At 37.5% G+C, this 13,580-nt stretch overlaps 1 protein-coding gene across 1 annotated transcript; it reads left to right on the plus strand.

Annotated features, from left to right (window-relative positions):
* Positions 1-296: 296 nt before the first annotated feature.
* Positions 297-3,203, plus strand: LOC114319963 (disease resistance protein RPM1). The gene has a single exon (XM_082876538.1). The coding sequence runs from the start codon at positions 297-299 to the stop codon at positions 3,201-3,203; it is 2,907 nt and encodes a 968-aa protein (XP_082732664.1).
* Positions 3,204-13,580: the final 10,377 nt, after the last annotated feature.

Raw genomic sequence — 13,580 nt, forward strand, 5'->3', positions numbered from 1 at the left:
TTGAAAATAATTAAAAACTAAAACTACTATTATAATAAAAGTTTTAATTAATTTATTTATTGCAAGACCTAAAATGTGAATCAAATCTATTAACCTTTTGGAGGAAAATGTGGCCAAAATAACTAATTTCTTCATGAGTGAACTTTACCACCTCTCTTAAACTAAACAGAGCTATGCACTGAATTGAGACTTCACCATCATCATTATCTAACTAACTTCCTTTCTACGTGGACACAATCCCACCGGAAGCATAATCAGAACTAATAGTTATGATGTGTTCAGTGTAGGGAGAACTAATGGCAGAAAGAGCCGTGATCTCTGTTATTCAATATTTGGGACCATTGTTAGCCAATGAAGTAGAGTTATTGAGGGGTGTTCGCAAGGAAATGGTCAGTATCAAAGCAGAATTGGAGCGCATACACTCTTTCTTAAAAGATGCAGAATCAAGAGCAGAAACTGGAGATGAAGGTGTGAAAATATGGGTGAAACAAGTAAGGCAAGTTGCTTATCGGATACAAGATGTTATCGATCAACACATTCTCTTGGTCTTGCCAAAACAACCTGGACTATTCGGTTCCTTGCATAAAGTCACTCGAACGATCACTAAGCTAAGGCCACGACATGAGATAGCTTCTCAGATCCAAGATATCAAGACTACAATTTGTGAGATCAAGGAAGGAGCTGATCGATATGGATTCAGTACTAGTACTTCCTCAGAACATAGCAGCACCAGCACTAGCAGCATCACCAATGACAACATGTGGCGTGACCCTCGACTAGCTTCCCTTTTCATAGGGGATGACGAAGTCATTGGCATTGAATATCCCAAATATGAACTGATAAGCAAATTGGTTGACCAAAATCAATCACAACGAGCAGTGATCACAGTGGTTGGCATGGGTGGAATTGGCAAGACCACTCTTGCCAAGAAAGTTTATGACAGCCAAGAAGTGGTTGCACACTTCAATTGCAAAGCATGGATCACTATCTCTCAATCATACAAGCCAGAGGAGCTCCTCAAAACAATGATAAAGCAGCTATCAGGAATTTATGTTCTGCCTGATGAGGGAATTGAGTCACTCATTGTCAAGCTAAGAGGATATTTATCCGAAAAGAGGTACGTCATTGTGTTTGATGATGTATGGGAAACTGATTTTTGGGGATCCATCAGACATGCTTTACCCAAAAATAGTGAAGGCAGTAGGATAATTATCACCACACGGAAAGAACAGGTTGCTGCATTTTGCACAGAAACTTCAATGGATCACATCCACGAGCTTCAGGCCCTATCCCAAGAGAAGGCTTGGAAACTCTTTTGCACGAAAGCCTTCCAATTGGACTTTGGGGGTCATTGTCCCCCTGAATTGGAGGAAGTATCACAAGCAATTATTAGAAAGTGTCAAGGTTTGCCACTTGCAATTGCAGCTATAGGTGGTCTCTTGTCTACCAAAAACAAGAGTGTATCCGAATGGCAAAAATTCTATGGTAGCATGAACTCTGAGTTGGAAAGGAATCCTTATCTTAAAAGCATTTGCAAAATTTTGTTGTTCAGTTATAATGATCTGCCTCACCACCTCAAATCTTGTTTCTTGTACTTTGGCATAATGCCAGAAGACTATTCTATCAAAGCTAGGAGACTAATTCGGCTATGGATAGCTGAGGGATTTGTTGAAGAGCAAAATGGAAAAACATTGGAAGAAGTTGCAGAAGAATACTTGACTGAGCTGATCCATAGACGCTTAGTTCTAGTGTCAACAACAAAATTTGCTGGAAGAGTTGGACGATGTAAGGTACATGATGTAGTGCGTGAGATTATTCTTTCAATGTCCAAGGAGTTTAGTTTGTGTCAAATTTTGGAAAAAGAGAATTCATGTTTCAATGCCACAACTCGCCAGCTATCTATGCATATGCGTTACTGCAACATGGATAAGGTCATGAAAAGCATTAGTAAATCCCCAGTTCGTTCTATTTTTCTTTTTCAAGAGGGAGAGCTGCCAAAGAAGCCATTATTAGGTACACTAGCTGCAAATTTCAAGCTTTTGAAAGTGCTAGATCTTGAGGATGCCCATTTGGATCAACTTGATGAAGAAGTGGGAAATCTATTTCTTTTGAGATACCTAAGCATAAGGAGCACACAAGTGGAGATAATACCAAAGTCCATAGGTAAGCTGCAAAACCTACAGACTTTGGATCTGAAACAGTCCCTCGTGAGAGAGCTCCCATTTGACATCAATAAGCTCCATAAGTTACAACACCTTCTTGCCTATTCTTATAACATGGTGAATAATATAGTAGGAGTGAAGATACAGGGAGGGATTGGGAGTTTAGAGGAGCTGCAAAATTTGTTGTATGTGGAGACAAATCATGATGACGGGCTCAGGCTAATTAAAGAGCTTAAGAAATTGAGGCAGCTAAGGAAGTTGGGAATTAGGAAATTGGAAAGAGAACATGGGAGGGCTCTATGTGCAGCCATTGAGAAAATGAAATACCTTAAACGTTTGAGTGTATTGGCCTCAAGTGATGATGAGATTCTAGATTTACAGCATATATCATCATCTCCACCTCAATATCTTCAACGTCTCTACTTGGCTGGACGTTTAGAGAAGTTGCCCGACTGGATCCCGAAACTTAAAAGTCTAGTCAGATTAACTCTATCGGGTACAGGTTTGTCCAAGAATGATCCACTAAAAGCTCTTCAAGTCTTGCCTAGTTTAGTACGTCTTTGGCTTTGGGATGCATATGATGGGGAGCAATTGTATTTTGAGGTCGGAAGGTTTCAAAAACTTAAGCAACTAACTCTCGTAGGGTTGAATGGATTGAATTCGGTGATAATAGAGGAAGGAGCATTGCCTCTTCTTGAAGAGCTAATGATTGGGCCTAGCCCGCAACTAAAGGAGGTACCATCTAGCATCCACAACCTCACAAACCTCAAAACTCTTGAGTTTGTTGATATGCCAGAAGAATTGATAGATAGAATGGAACCCAAACCCAACCAAGGAAAAGACTACTGGATCGTCGAGCATATCCCTCGTGTTGACCTCTGGTCCCGAATCGGAAAGGAAATTTCTTTTACTCAAGTCGGCACTCTTCAACAATATTTCAATCGGAAGGTGGAAAACGCAAGGGTTAGGGAAGATAAAAATGAATCGAATGCCAATTCAATTAAGTTTCAGGTTTGCTCTCAACTGAATTGCTGTGTTTGACTTTTTATGTACTCGTTTGGCATTTAAAAGTCAAAAAAGTTATTTAAAAAAATTAAAAATTTAATAATCTAGATTAAGAGCATCTCCAACGGTTCATCAAATATTTTATCAAATCTGAGTAAAAAAAGATGAATTCCTCTATTTGATATCGTCTGCTCCAATGGTTGAATTTGGCTTTGCATCAAATCACCGGTCGACCGGGCGGACGACCGGCCGGTCAATCACTCAGTGCAAAAAAATATTTTGAAATCAACACAACCCATCTCTCAGTTCGAGTCATCGATTAATCGATTCGACCGAGGAGAACAACGCTGAGGAGTGCTTCCATAATTGACTTTTTGGTATTTCTTCATGGATCGAAGCTCTGAGATCGTCTTTCCAATCCCATAGATGCCAATCGAGCCTGATCTTCATTTCATATCAACAATCGCACAATCAAAATGCAGAGAAACCCAAAAAAAAAAATGAGAGAGAGAGAGATTGATATATATATATATAGAGAGAGAGAGAGAGAGAGAGGGGGACTTGGTTGTGGAGAATTTGAGCAGTTCTGATGGCTTCATAGTGGTTCTTTGTTTTAAGCCTTCCCATTGTTTCTTTTTCAAATGAAATCAGTTAGTGCTCTCTCTCTCTCTCTCTCTCTCTCTCTCTCTCTCTCTCTCTCTTCAATTCAAACAACTTGCATGATAGAAATATTCAATTTTAGGAATGGTCTCAGGTTCTAAAAAGTGAATTCAATTTTAGGAATGGTCCTGAAAGCTTCAACTTGCATGAAGAAAAAGATAATCTCTGTTTGATAGCATATTTAAAAAGTGAATTCAGAGGAAACTTCGATTTTTTGGGTCTTGCGATTATGAATATTCAAATTGATAAGTTGAATTCTAAGAAATCGATAACATTTGAATCGTCGGGATTCATATTTGATTCCGATCTTGCATACCTAGAAATTGATCTCCTGGTTCATATGTCCAAACCATGGCTGCTGCTCTTCATTTTCTGTGTAACCTAAATGACCGAAGGACAACCGGCAGGGCGTCCTGTGGCCCCATTTCCAACGTACACACAGTAAAATGGTGAAATCTGCCCCAGCTCCTCAGTTTAGTGAAAATTTTGGGCGGTTCTCAATTTGATATCTTTTTGATGAAACTGTTGGAGAAAAAAAGATGTCATTTTTCACCAAATTCAAATTTGGTGATGAATTTGATGAACTGTTGGAAATGACCTAAAATGTCAAAGATTTTTTTTCTTTACCTTTTGTGTATTTTTTTTGTATAAATCAAAAAGTTATTCCATACATACTAATTTTTTTTACCTTATATTTTAACCAAAAAATTAAAAAATTATTAAAATAATCTATTCCCAAACGAATCACTCACTTGATGAAATGTTTCTTTCACTTAGCATATTTTAATTTAGGAAAAATTATTAATTTTTTTTATCCTTGTAATCAAATAAATCATAATTTTTAAATTTTATCAATTTAAATCTTAAATTTTTAATTTGTTTTCAATATAAATTATCTGTCTATTCAGTTAAGTAAAAATGAGGGAAAATGGTTATTTAATCATTAAAATCAATGAAAAAAAATATATTTTGACATTTTGTGTACACCTACATTGAGTTTAATGACTAAAGAATCATTTTTTCTTCAGTTTTACTTAATGAAAATAGCCTTATGGTTTAACAAGTTTAGGTTTTAAATTGATAAATTTAATTAAATTTTTTTTTGTTACAATTATCAAATTTTGATTTTTTTTTTGTAATTTTTTCTTTAATTTATTGTCATAGATATATTTGATTTAGAGCCCGTTTGGCAACTTTATTTTTTGACTATTTTATTAGTCGAAACAACAATAAAAAATTAAAAAGTCATTAAAACATTAAAAACTTAATAAATCGCTAAAAAAAATAACTCACAATATAACTTAAAAGAAGTCATTCTCATTAACATTTTTTCATCTCATAAAAAAGTCAAAAAAATAATTTAAAAAAATCATTAAAAAACGATTTTTGGGTTTGAAATTTGAACCATTTTATATAAAGGGCAAAAAAAAAGCACTAAAAAGATTCACTCCTTAAGGAGAACCTATGGAATAAGTATTTCTTTTCATCACATCTCATAACCAAATACAATATTAAGTTTTAGGGCAGTGCTATGATACACACTCCTCAAAAGAGGAGTGTAACACATGCACCTTTATTACGTATTTTTGTAGCAAATGTTACGTATTTTCTTGATAGAGTTACGATAATTTGTGATTCAAAAATCAAGTTATACATTTTGTGGTAATATTATGCATTTTTGTGATTAAAATTTTTTTGGATAAATAAATGAAACATTATCCCAAAATGCGTAATTTCATTTTTGAATAAAAAATTATTGTAACAATATCAAAACAATATGTAATTGTACGGGAAAGAAATAAGCCTTCTCGTATAATATTGTTGATCAAGTCTGTGCTCCTCCGTACGTTGTCGCTTTACTCCCCCGTACGTCGTCGCTTTACTCCCTGAAAACACAAACGTGAGCTAGTCGGTGGGTGTGTGCCGGATACCTCTCCAATGCCTAAGTCAGCAAAAATAGACAAATAGACAAAGCTCTGTGTATTCGAGAATCAAAGTTGTGTTACTTCTCCATAGGTGATGCTGTGAGCTTTTATAGGTTTCACGTGGCACAATCCTAGTAGGACTTTTACTCATCCATGTAGAGTCTTCCTAGGAGTCATACTCCTGAAAGATAACGCTTATCATTCAACACACCCTCTCACTGCTTAAACCAAGTGAGATGGTTTTACCATGGTCGGATTCCAATATGATCGAGGTAAGCATGGCCATGTTAAGCTGTAGAGTAGACTAAACTATGCCTAGCTTGGTTCTTCCTTTCACTGCTCTTACCTCAGTTTACCCTGTACAAACCATGGTGTGTTTGGACCGAGCTAAGAAATAGCAAGGTTTTGACCGAGCTAACCGCAACCTGCCACGACTGGGCTAATTCTGAGTGTGGTGACCGAGCTATCCACAAATCTCTCTCAGACCGGGATAACAACAAGTCTCTCTGGACCGGGATAACAATAGGCCTCTTTGGACCGGGATAACAATAGGGCTTTTTGGGACCGGGCTAACTTCAAGCCCCTTTCATCCAGCTCTTCTTATTGTGTCCAAAGAACGGCCCATTACCCAGCTCGGCCCAATTTACATATAAATTACCCTCTCAATAATATTTACCACAAAAATACGTAACAAATACCATAAAAATATATGACGTGAGGGGATGTGTACCATAAAAGTTTCCTAAGTTTTAACACTCTTTAAAGTCTAAAAAGTTATACTCATTTAAATGTCAAAATAAATAAATAATCCTTCTTATCTTTGATATCAGGAAAAAGATCATTGTTAAAAATCTTCAATCATAGACACTAAAAACATACTTCTTATCAAAGGCTTGTAATAAACGTTTGGACTAAGAACCCATAAAAAACTCTCTTGATTACACAAAATTTAATTAGCATTATTAAAATATAAAAACGCTTTTATTGAGATTTTATTTTGGGCCTTATTGAAAGTTTGGCCAACCTTATCACCACTTACCATGTACACCATCAATATCACTACTTCTATTACCATCACCGCCACCACTACACCTCTGTTCACTTTCCCACTACCTACACCACTGTCACAATTACTAACATACACTACAATAAAAAGCAGTTTTGGTAACCAAAAATGTAAATTTTGTCGCTGAAAGTAGGACAATTGGCGACTAAAATTGAATTAGTAGACTAAAAATTAGATTAGTCGCTGATTACATGGGTTTTAGCGACTAAAACAATTTTAGTAGCCAAAGGTGAAGGTTTTTGGCGACTAAAAAAGATTAGTAGCCAAAAGTATAGGCTTTGGCGACTAAAAAATGGTTTGGTCGCCGATTGTAGGTGTTTTACCGACAAAAAAAAAATGTTGTAGCCAAATGTAAAGGTTTTTGGCTACTAAAAAACTTTTAGTAGATAAAAGTGGACAATTGGCGACTAAAATTGAGTTTAGTCGGCAAAAGTGGCGGTTTTGGCGACTAAAAATCAGTTTAGTCGCCGAAAGTGGTTATTTTTAGACGGAAATTAATTTTTTTAGCGACTAAATTATTGGTAGTAGCCAAAACTAAGGTTTTTGGCGACTTAAAAAAACTTTAGTCGCCAAAAGTGGCTCCCTTTTTGTTTTAATAATTAATTTATTTTTTACATAAATTAATATTGAATAAAAATAATTATATTTATATATATAGTTTTAAATTAATACGGGTCAATATACTATATAAATAATATATATTGCATATATATTCATGTGATCTTGTGGTGGCATAGTGGAGGGAGTGTGTTGGTAAAGGTGTACAAAGTAGAAGGTTCGTGGTTTGAATCTCAGAAAAAGCAAAAAAGTTGGTAAATTTTTTTTTTTCACGGAAGCACCTTTGGCGACTAAAATTATTAGTCGCTAAAAGTCTTTATTTTGGCGACTAAATGGATTAGTCGGCGATTCAGTGAGTATTGGCGACTAAAGGATTAGTCGCTAAATGTATGATTTTGAAAAGTATAAATCACTATTGGCGACTAAAATGTTGGTTGCGAAAGAGCTGCTTTTTGGCGACTAAAAAAGTTTTAGTCGGGGAAAGTAAAAAGTCAACTTTTCGCCAAAGGTGCTTTTTCTTGTAGTGATACCATCATTTTTAAGGTCAGAATAAAAAAATAATAATTTTTTTTTATCAAAACAAAATAATTCTAAATCACTTATACATTTAGGATTCGTTTGAGATGTGGGTTAACTTTTTGACTTTTTAACTATTTTAGCATAGGGTTAAAAAGTTTCGTTTGGGATGGAATTTTTGGCTTTTTTTGACTTTTGTGAGAGAAAAAATATAATGATTATGGTTTGGATGTGACATTTTGTATTATTGACTTTTAGTTTTTTTTTTTTGTGGCTATTTTAACCAAAAAATCCTGAACTTTTTCCTTTCGAAACGAGGACTTAGTACTCATATTGTTCATTGATATGTTGCATCTCCTTACATTTAGTACATGTTTGTAATTGTTAGGTCTTTTGCTGCCAGCGCTTATCGTGGAAGGAAATTCAATTGGAGAGGCAACCACAAACAAACAAAGAGTGTCATCTCTGCCAACATGGACATGTTTATTATGTTTAACTACGTAACTTTAATTTAGAAAAACTTATGGTCATACATTTCTTCTTGTTGTATCTCTAATCTAAATTTTGATTTTCTTTCTATTTTTTTTTTATTCTTCATTATGTAATATAGAGCTAATGTTTTGCATAAGAATGTAGTAACCAGGTTTAGGTTATCACTGAACTTTTATTGACTACTCTATTTTTGGGGAAGAATTATTTCCCAGATATCATATGACTTGGTTGTTCGGGCATACTTTGGCCACCTCATGCGTTGTGTATTCCATCTCTTTATATATTCATATCTATATCTAAATCTATGTTGACGCTGAATAAATTATATCTATGTTCTCTAAAGTATGCATTATGTGTCACTTGGTCTTCAAAAAATTTATTTTGTCAATTTTGTTCATAAAGTTTTTAATTTGAGTCAAATTTATTCAGTTTCAAATTTAATGGAATGATATTAAAATACATCCAAAAATGAATCTCAGTGTTGATTCCAACCAAATTACAAGGTGTATATTTCAGAGTTCATTTACGTAAAGTACTAGCTTTAAAATTTAAAATTAATTTTCATGTTGTCAGTGAAAGAGGAGAAATGAGCGACATCGAAATTTTAAAAAGCATTTATAGATAGAAACATTTTGCTCTATATTTGTGATTTCGGTGATTGAAAATTGCAGTGATGGTAACAGTGTTGTTTTTTTTATTATACCTAGCATATGAATGACGCTACTACCTCTGATGTTTTAGGCCACATAAAATTCTGTGTGCAGTTCAGTGATCTATTTTGGTGTGAGTAGCATTATTGTATACCCTGATTATAATTCAAAGTTGTGATAACCGGTTTTATTGCGTGTCGTTTCATTTTTGTCCTCTTTGAGTTTGTGGTGTTCGAGAGCTTTCTTTCAAACTCCGGTTCTTGTCTAACTTCGGGTTGAGAGTCACTTGTTTTGGAGGGTGCATAGCCGAGTTTGGAGAGCCAGGGAGTGAACCAGAAAAATTATGGGCTACTGGGCCAGGGTCGCACGTGCAGGATGGGGCCACACGTGGGGGGGATGAGGCCACGCGTGCGGGAAGAATTAGCTTTGGAAGGTTTCACACTGCCTAATAAGCAGGTACGGAGTGAGGTGCAGGAAGGGACCACCACACGTGCGGGGGTGAAGGCCGCACGTGCGAGGTAGACGCTCCACACGTACAGGAATGGACGCTGCACGTGCGGGCTTCTGGGCAGACCGAAATTCTCTATTTTTCCATCTTTGGGGCTGAGTGTATCTCATTTACTCTATATCTCTCCCTCTCTCTCTAAAACCACATTTCTCTCCCTTTTCTCTACATTTCACACCAAAAACACCACAAGATCTTTGATTCGCCCAAATCCATACACATTTTGACCCAAGTTCCTTCATCAAAGTGGAAGAGCTCCTCAAGAGCTACATTGTGTACGGTTGAGATTGGGCTTTAGCATCATTGATTTCTAGGGTGTCATCTCTTTTTCTTCATCAAACCTTGAGGTAGGGACTTCTTTGAGTTGTATATACATGTTTTGCAATATTGATGTTGATTTAAAGGTTTTCTTGAAGTTATTATGTTGGTTTTGATTTTGTGGCCCAAAATGTAGAGATTTTCAAAGGTGGGTTTTAAAAATCTCAAATCTTTCTAAGATAGCATCTTGAGGGTTGAAATTATCTTAGGCAAGAAAATGGTGTGTTCTTGAGGGTCCCTTTCAAGTGTTTAGAGTGTGTGTGTGTGTTATTTGTAAAGAAGAAAACCTAGAAATTTTGGGGGTTTCCTTGAATAAAAGAAGATGAGAGTTTATGGGTGATGTTATATATATATATATATATATAAATTCATAGTTGTGTGCCATGACAAGTAAAGAAAGTGGAGAGTTTCCTTGTTTTATTACAAATACATATCTATTGATGATGGGTTTCTCTACACATGAGAATTATTGAGATTGGAGATTGTTGTCCAAATTTTGCTATAGCTTTGAAATGATGAAAATGATGGAAGTGCATGAATTGTGGACATGTTATATTTATTGATAGATGGTAGCAAACTTTTGGCTATTTGTGAAATGGCATTGAAAGGAGAAAAGGAAGTTTTGATCATCATAGAATGTTTGTTGAAATTATGTTGAAAGTTGAGAAATATGACGTGGTATAGATAATTGTTGCATTGGCTTCTCTAAAACCTTGCATGTCATGAACATTGGATTGGGAATTGAAACTTTCATTAAAAATGAAATATTGTGAAACGAAATCATGGAAATGTTTATGGGGTAAATACGTTGGTAAGTCCGAATAAGAGGTGTAGATGAAATTGATAAGTTGGCCTGAGTATCCGGGGTGAAAGACCGAAAACACGCACGGAGGAGGTACCACTTCACTTCCGGTTAGCAACCGGTAAAGTGGGATTTTTGGTAGTGCTAGTTGAGCCTACTTGCAGATACCAACCTAGAGATTACCTGAGTCGTATTTACCACCCCTATTGATAAAATTGTAAGTTTCGGAATTGTTCAGATTTCAAACTGTTGTTGAACATGGTGATTTTCAAAAAGAGCATGTAAATGAAATCCTCTTTAAATTGGCATTGCGTGGCATTTGCATTTAATATTGGAAATCTTGCATAACTGTATATACTTTGTAAAGATTCTCTACTGGGCATTATGCTCACCCCTATGGGATTTTGGTGCAGGAAAAGATGTGGTTGTCCCTTCGAGTTGAGGGTGTGGACATATTTTTGTGAAGAGTAGATGACTCTATTTTTGTTGTGAATTATGTGCTAGCCAAGTGCTTTAAATGTAAGGGTTCGCGAAACCATTTTTATGCAACCAGGCTCAAGGCTTGGAATATGTAAGCCCTTAAGGGTGTTTTATTTATTTTTGGGATATGATGCTCTACATGCTATAGATTCATGTATTTCATACCGCTGAATATATAATTGCGCATGTAGAACTTTTGTACACACTTTGTTGATTAATGATGTAAAGGTTGGAGATCCACCTATATTCCTTAGTGAATGTTGGTTAAGGTACCTCATTTGTGTTGGATTATTTTGGGCTGTTACAACTTGGTATCAGAGCTACCGGGTTTGAATACTTAGGGCTCACGGGAAGTGGTTGTTTTGCCACAATAGGTTCATTTCACATGATTAGAAAATGTTTTGTTTGTTCGTGATTATGTGATAACGTGTTTATGTGATTATATGGGTATGAGATTGGACTTTTGGGATGTTATTTGCGCCTATCAAACTCCTTGAGGTCATATTAGAAGGGTACCTGATCAATACTCGTTCTATTAAGAATTCTTGGTTTTTTGTGGGACGAATCTCATCACAAAAGAATAATCTATATGTGTTTATGTGGCTAAGTGTTTATATGGAGTGAATTGAATTGTTTGTGTGGTAGATCATATACATAATTGTGGTAGTTTAATGTGTGAGGCTCGTTGCGAACGCATTTGGAATTGTGTGCTAAATTGTTTATCTTGATTCCTTAATTAGGATGTCAGGAAGGGGTCAAACCCGAGGTGGTAGAAGTGGAAGGCGTGGTAGGGGTCGCCGGGGTGTGCATGAAGTACCGGTCCAAGAGGTCCCGGTGCAAGAGAAGGGGTTGGGCCAAGCTAATATGGTCGAGCAAGTGGGGCAAACCGAGATACCGGGGCAAGCGGGCCAAGCCGTAATAGAAGCCTTAGCTCGAGAAATGGCGGGGGCCTTGAGGGAGTCTATGAATATACTAAGGGCGGAGAACCAAGCTAGGGAGAACGCTATAAAGACAAGGGCGAGTTTCCTCATGAGGGAGTTTTTACGGGCCAAGCCAGATGAGTTCCATGGTGGCCCCGAGCCTAAGAAAGCGGATGAATGGCTCCAACAGACAGTGAAGACATTTGAGATGCTTCACATTGAAGACAGTGAGCTTAAAGTGACTCTTGCGAGTTACTACATCAAGGGGGACGCTGGCCAATGGTGGAAATACGCCAAGCGCCGAATAGAACCTACATGGGAAGCATTTGTGGTGGCTTTCCAAGACAAGTACCTACCTCCCACTGCTAGGGAGAGGTTGAGGCAGGAGTTCCAAGACCTTAAGCAACTCAATATGTCCGCGGCTGAGTTTGAAGCAGCCTTCTCTAGTTTGTCCCAGTTTGCATCGGAGTTGGTAGCGACGAAAGAGCGCCGTTGCATTGAGTTTGAGAAGAAACTTAGAACCAAGATCTTGTTCAAGGTTGCCGATAAGATGATCCAGAACTATGACCTGCTTGTGGAAGTAGCGACACACGTAGAGATTATCGTGGAGGCCGAAGAGAAGAGAATTTGGGGGTCAAGGTCGAGGGGTCAAGGGTCACAAGGGGACTATAGGCCTAACAAGAAGAGCAGAAACACCTTTTCATCCCAATCCCAACCGCAACAGTCTAGATTTACCTTTCCCTTGCCTAGTGCGGGCCCCGGAAAGAGTGCACCGAGTGAGTTTTCTTGCTTCAAATGTGGCCAACCGGGTCACAAGGCCTTTGCATGTCCACAAAAGGGATGAGGACAATAGATGTTGCCACCACCACCACCTAACCGATCTTAGAGTCAGTCACAGAGTAGGAGACTGGGGCCTACTCACTATCAGTGCGGTCAGTCAGGGCACATGAAGAGAGCTTGCCAACAGTTGGCAGGCGCATTTGGCGCATCAGGGTCGAGACAGACTTAGAGCCACCAACATGCTCACTCAGTACAGACTTTGTGAGCTAATCAGGGAGCCGCTTCGGCTCAGTCAGTGCAACAGGCCTATATTCTGATAGATGAGTAGGTTGATCAGAGACCATAGGGACACATGTATGCTGTTACCGCACCAGAGCAGTTGCCGGGATCCTCAGTTGTGAGAGATATTTTTCTCGTGTGTAATTATTTGGCTAATGTGTTGATAGATACGGGTGCGTCTTATTCATTCATATCTACTGCATTTGCATCTGCATTGGGATTAAAGGCAACACGGTTAGCGTCTTCGCTCATAGTAGAGTCACCAGTTGGGGGTATAGTTGACTTAGATTGGGGGTGTCGTGGTTGTGAAATAGAGGTTGCTGGGCGTCGACTCCCGTTTGCCCTTGTGTTGCTAGACGTGTCGAGTTTTGATGTCATTCTAGGCATGGATTGGTTGTCTTTGTATCAAGCAATGATTGATTGTTTTCGTCAGAGGGTCACAGTGTACACCTCGAGTGGTGA

The sequence above is a fragment of the Camellia sinensis genome, chromosome 6 (assembly GCF_055761805.1).
Source record: "Camellia sinensis isolate YWXY chromosome 6, ASM5576180v1, whole genome shotgun sequence".
NCBI classification, from domain to species: Eukaryota; Viridiplantae; Streptophyta; class Magnoliopsida; order Ericales; family Theaceae; genus Camellia; species Camellia sinensis.

Coding starts and splice junctions, on each gene's coding strand:
- LOC114319963 (XM_082876538.1), top strand. CDS start 297: ATGGCAGAAAGAGCCGTGATCTCTGTTATTCAATATTTGGGACCATTG.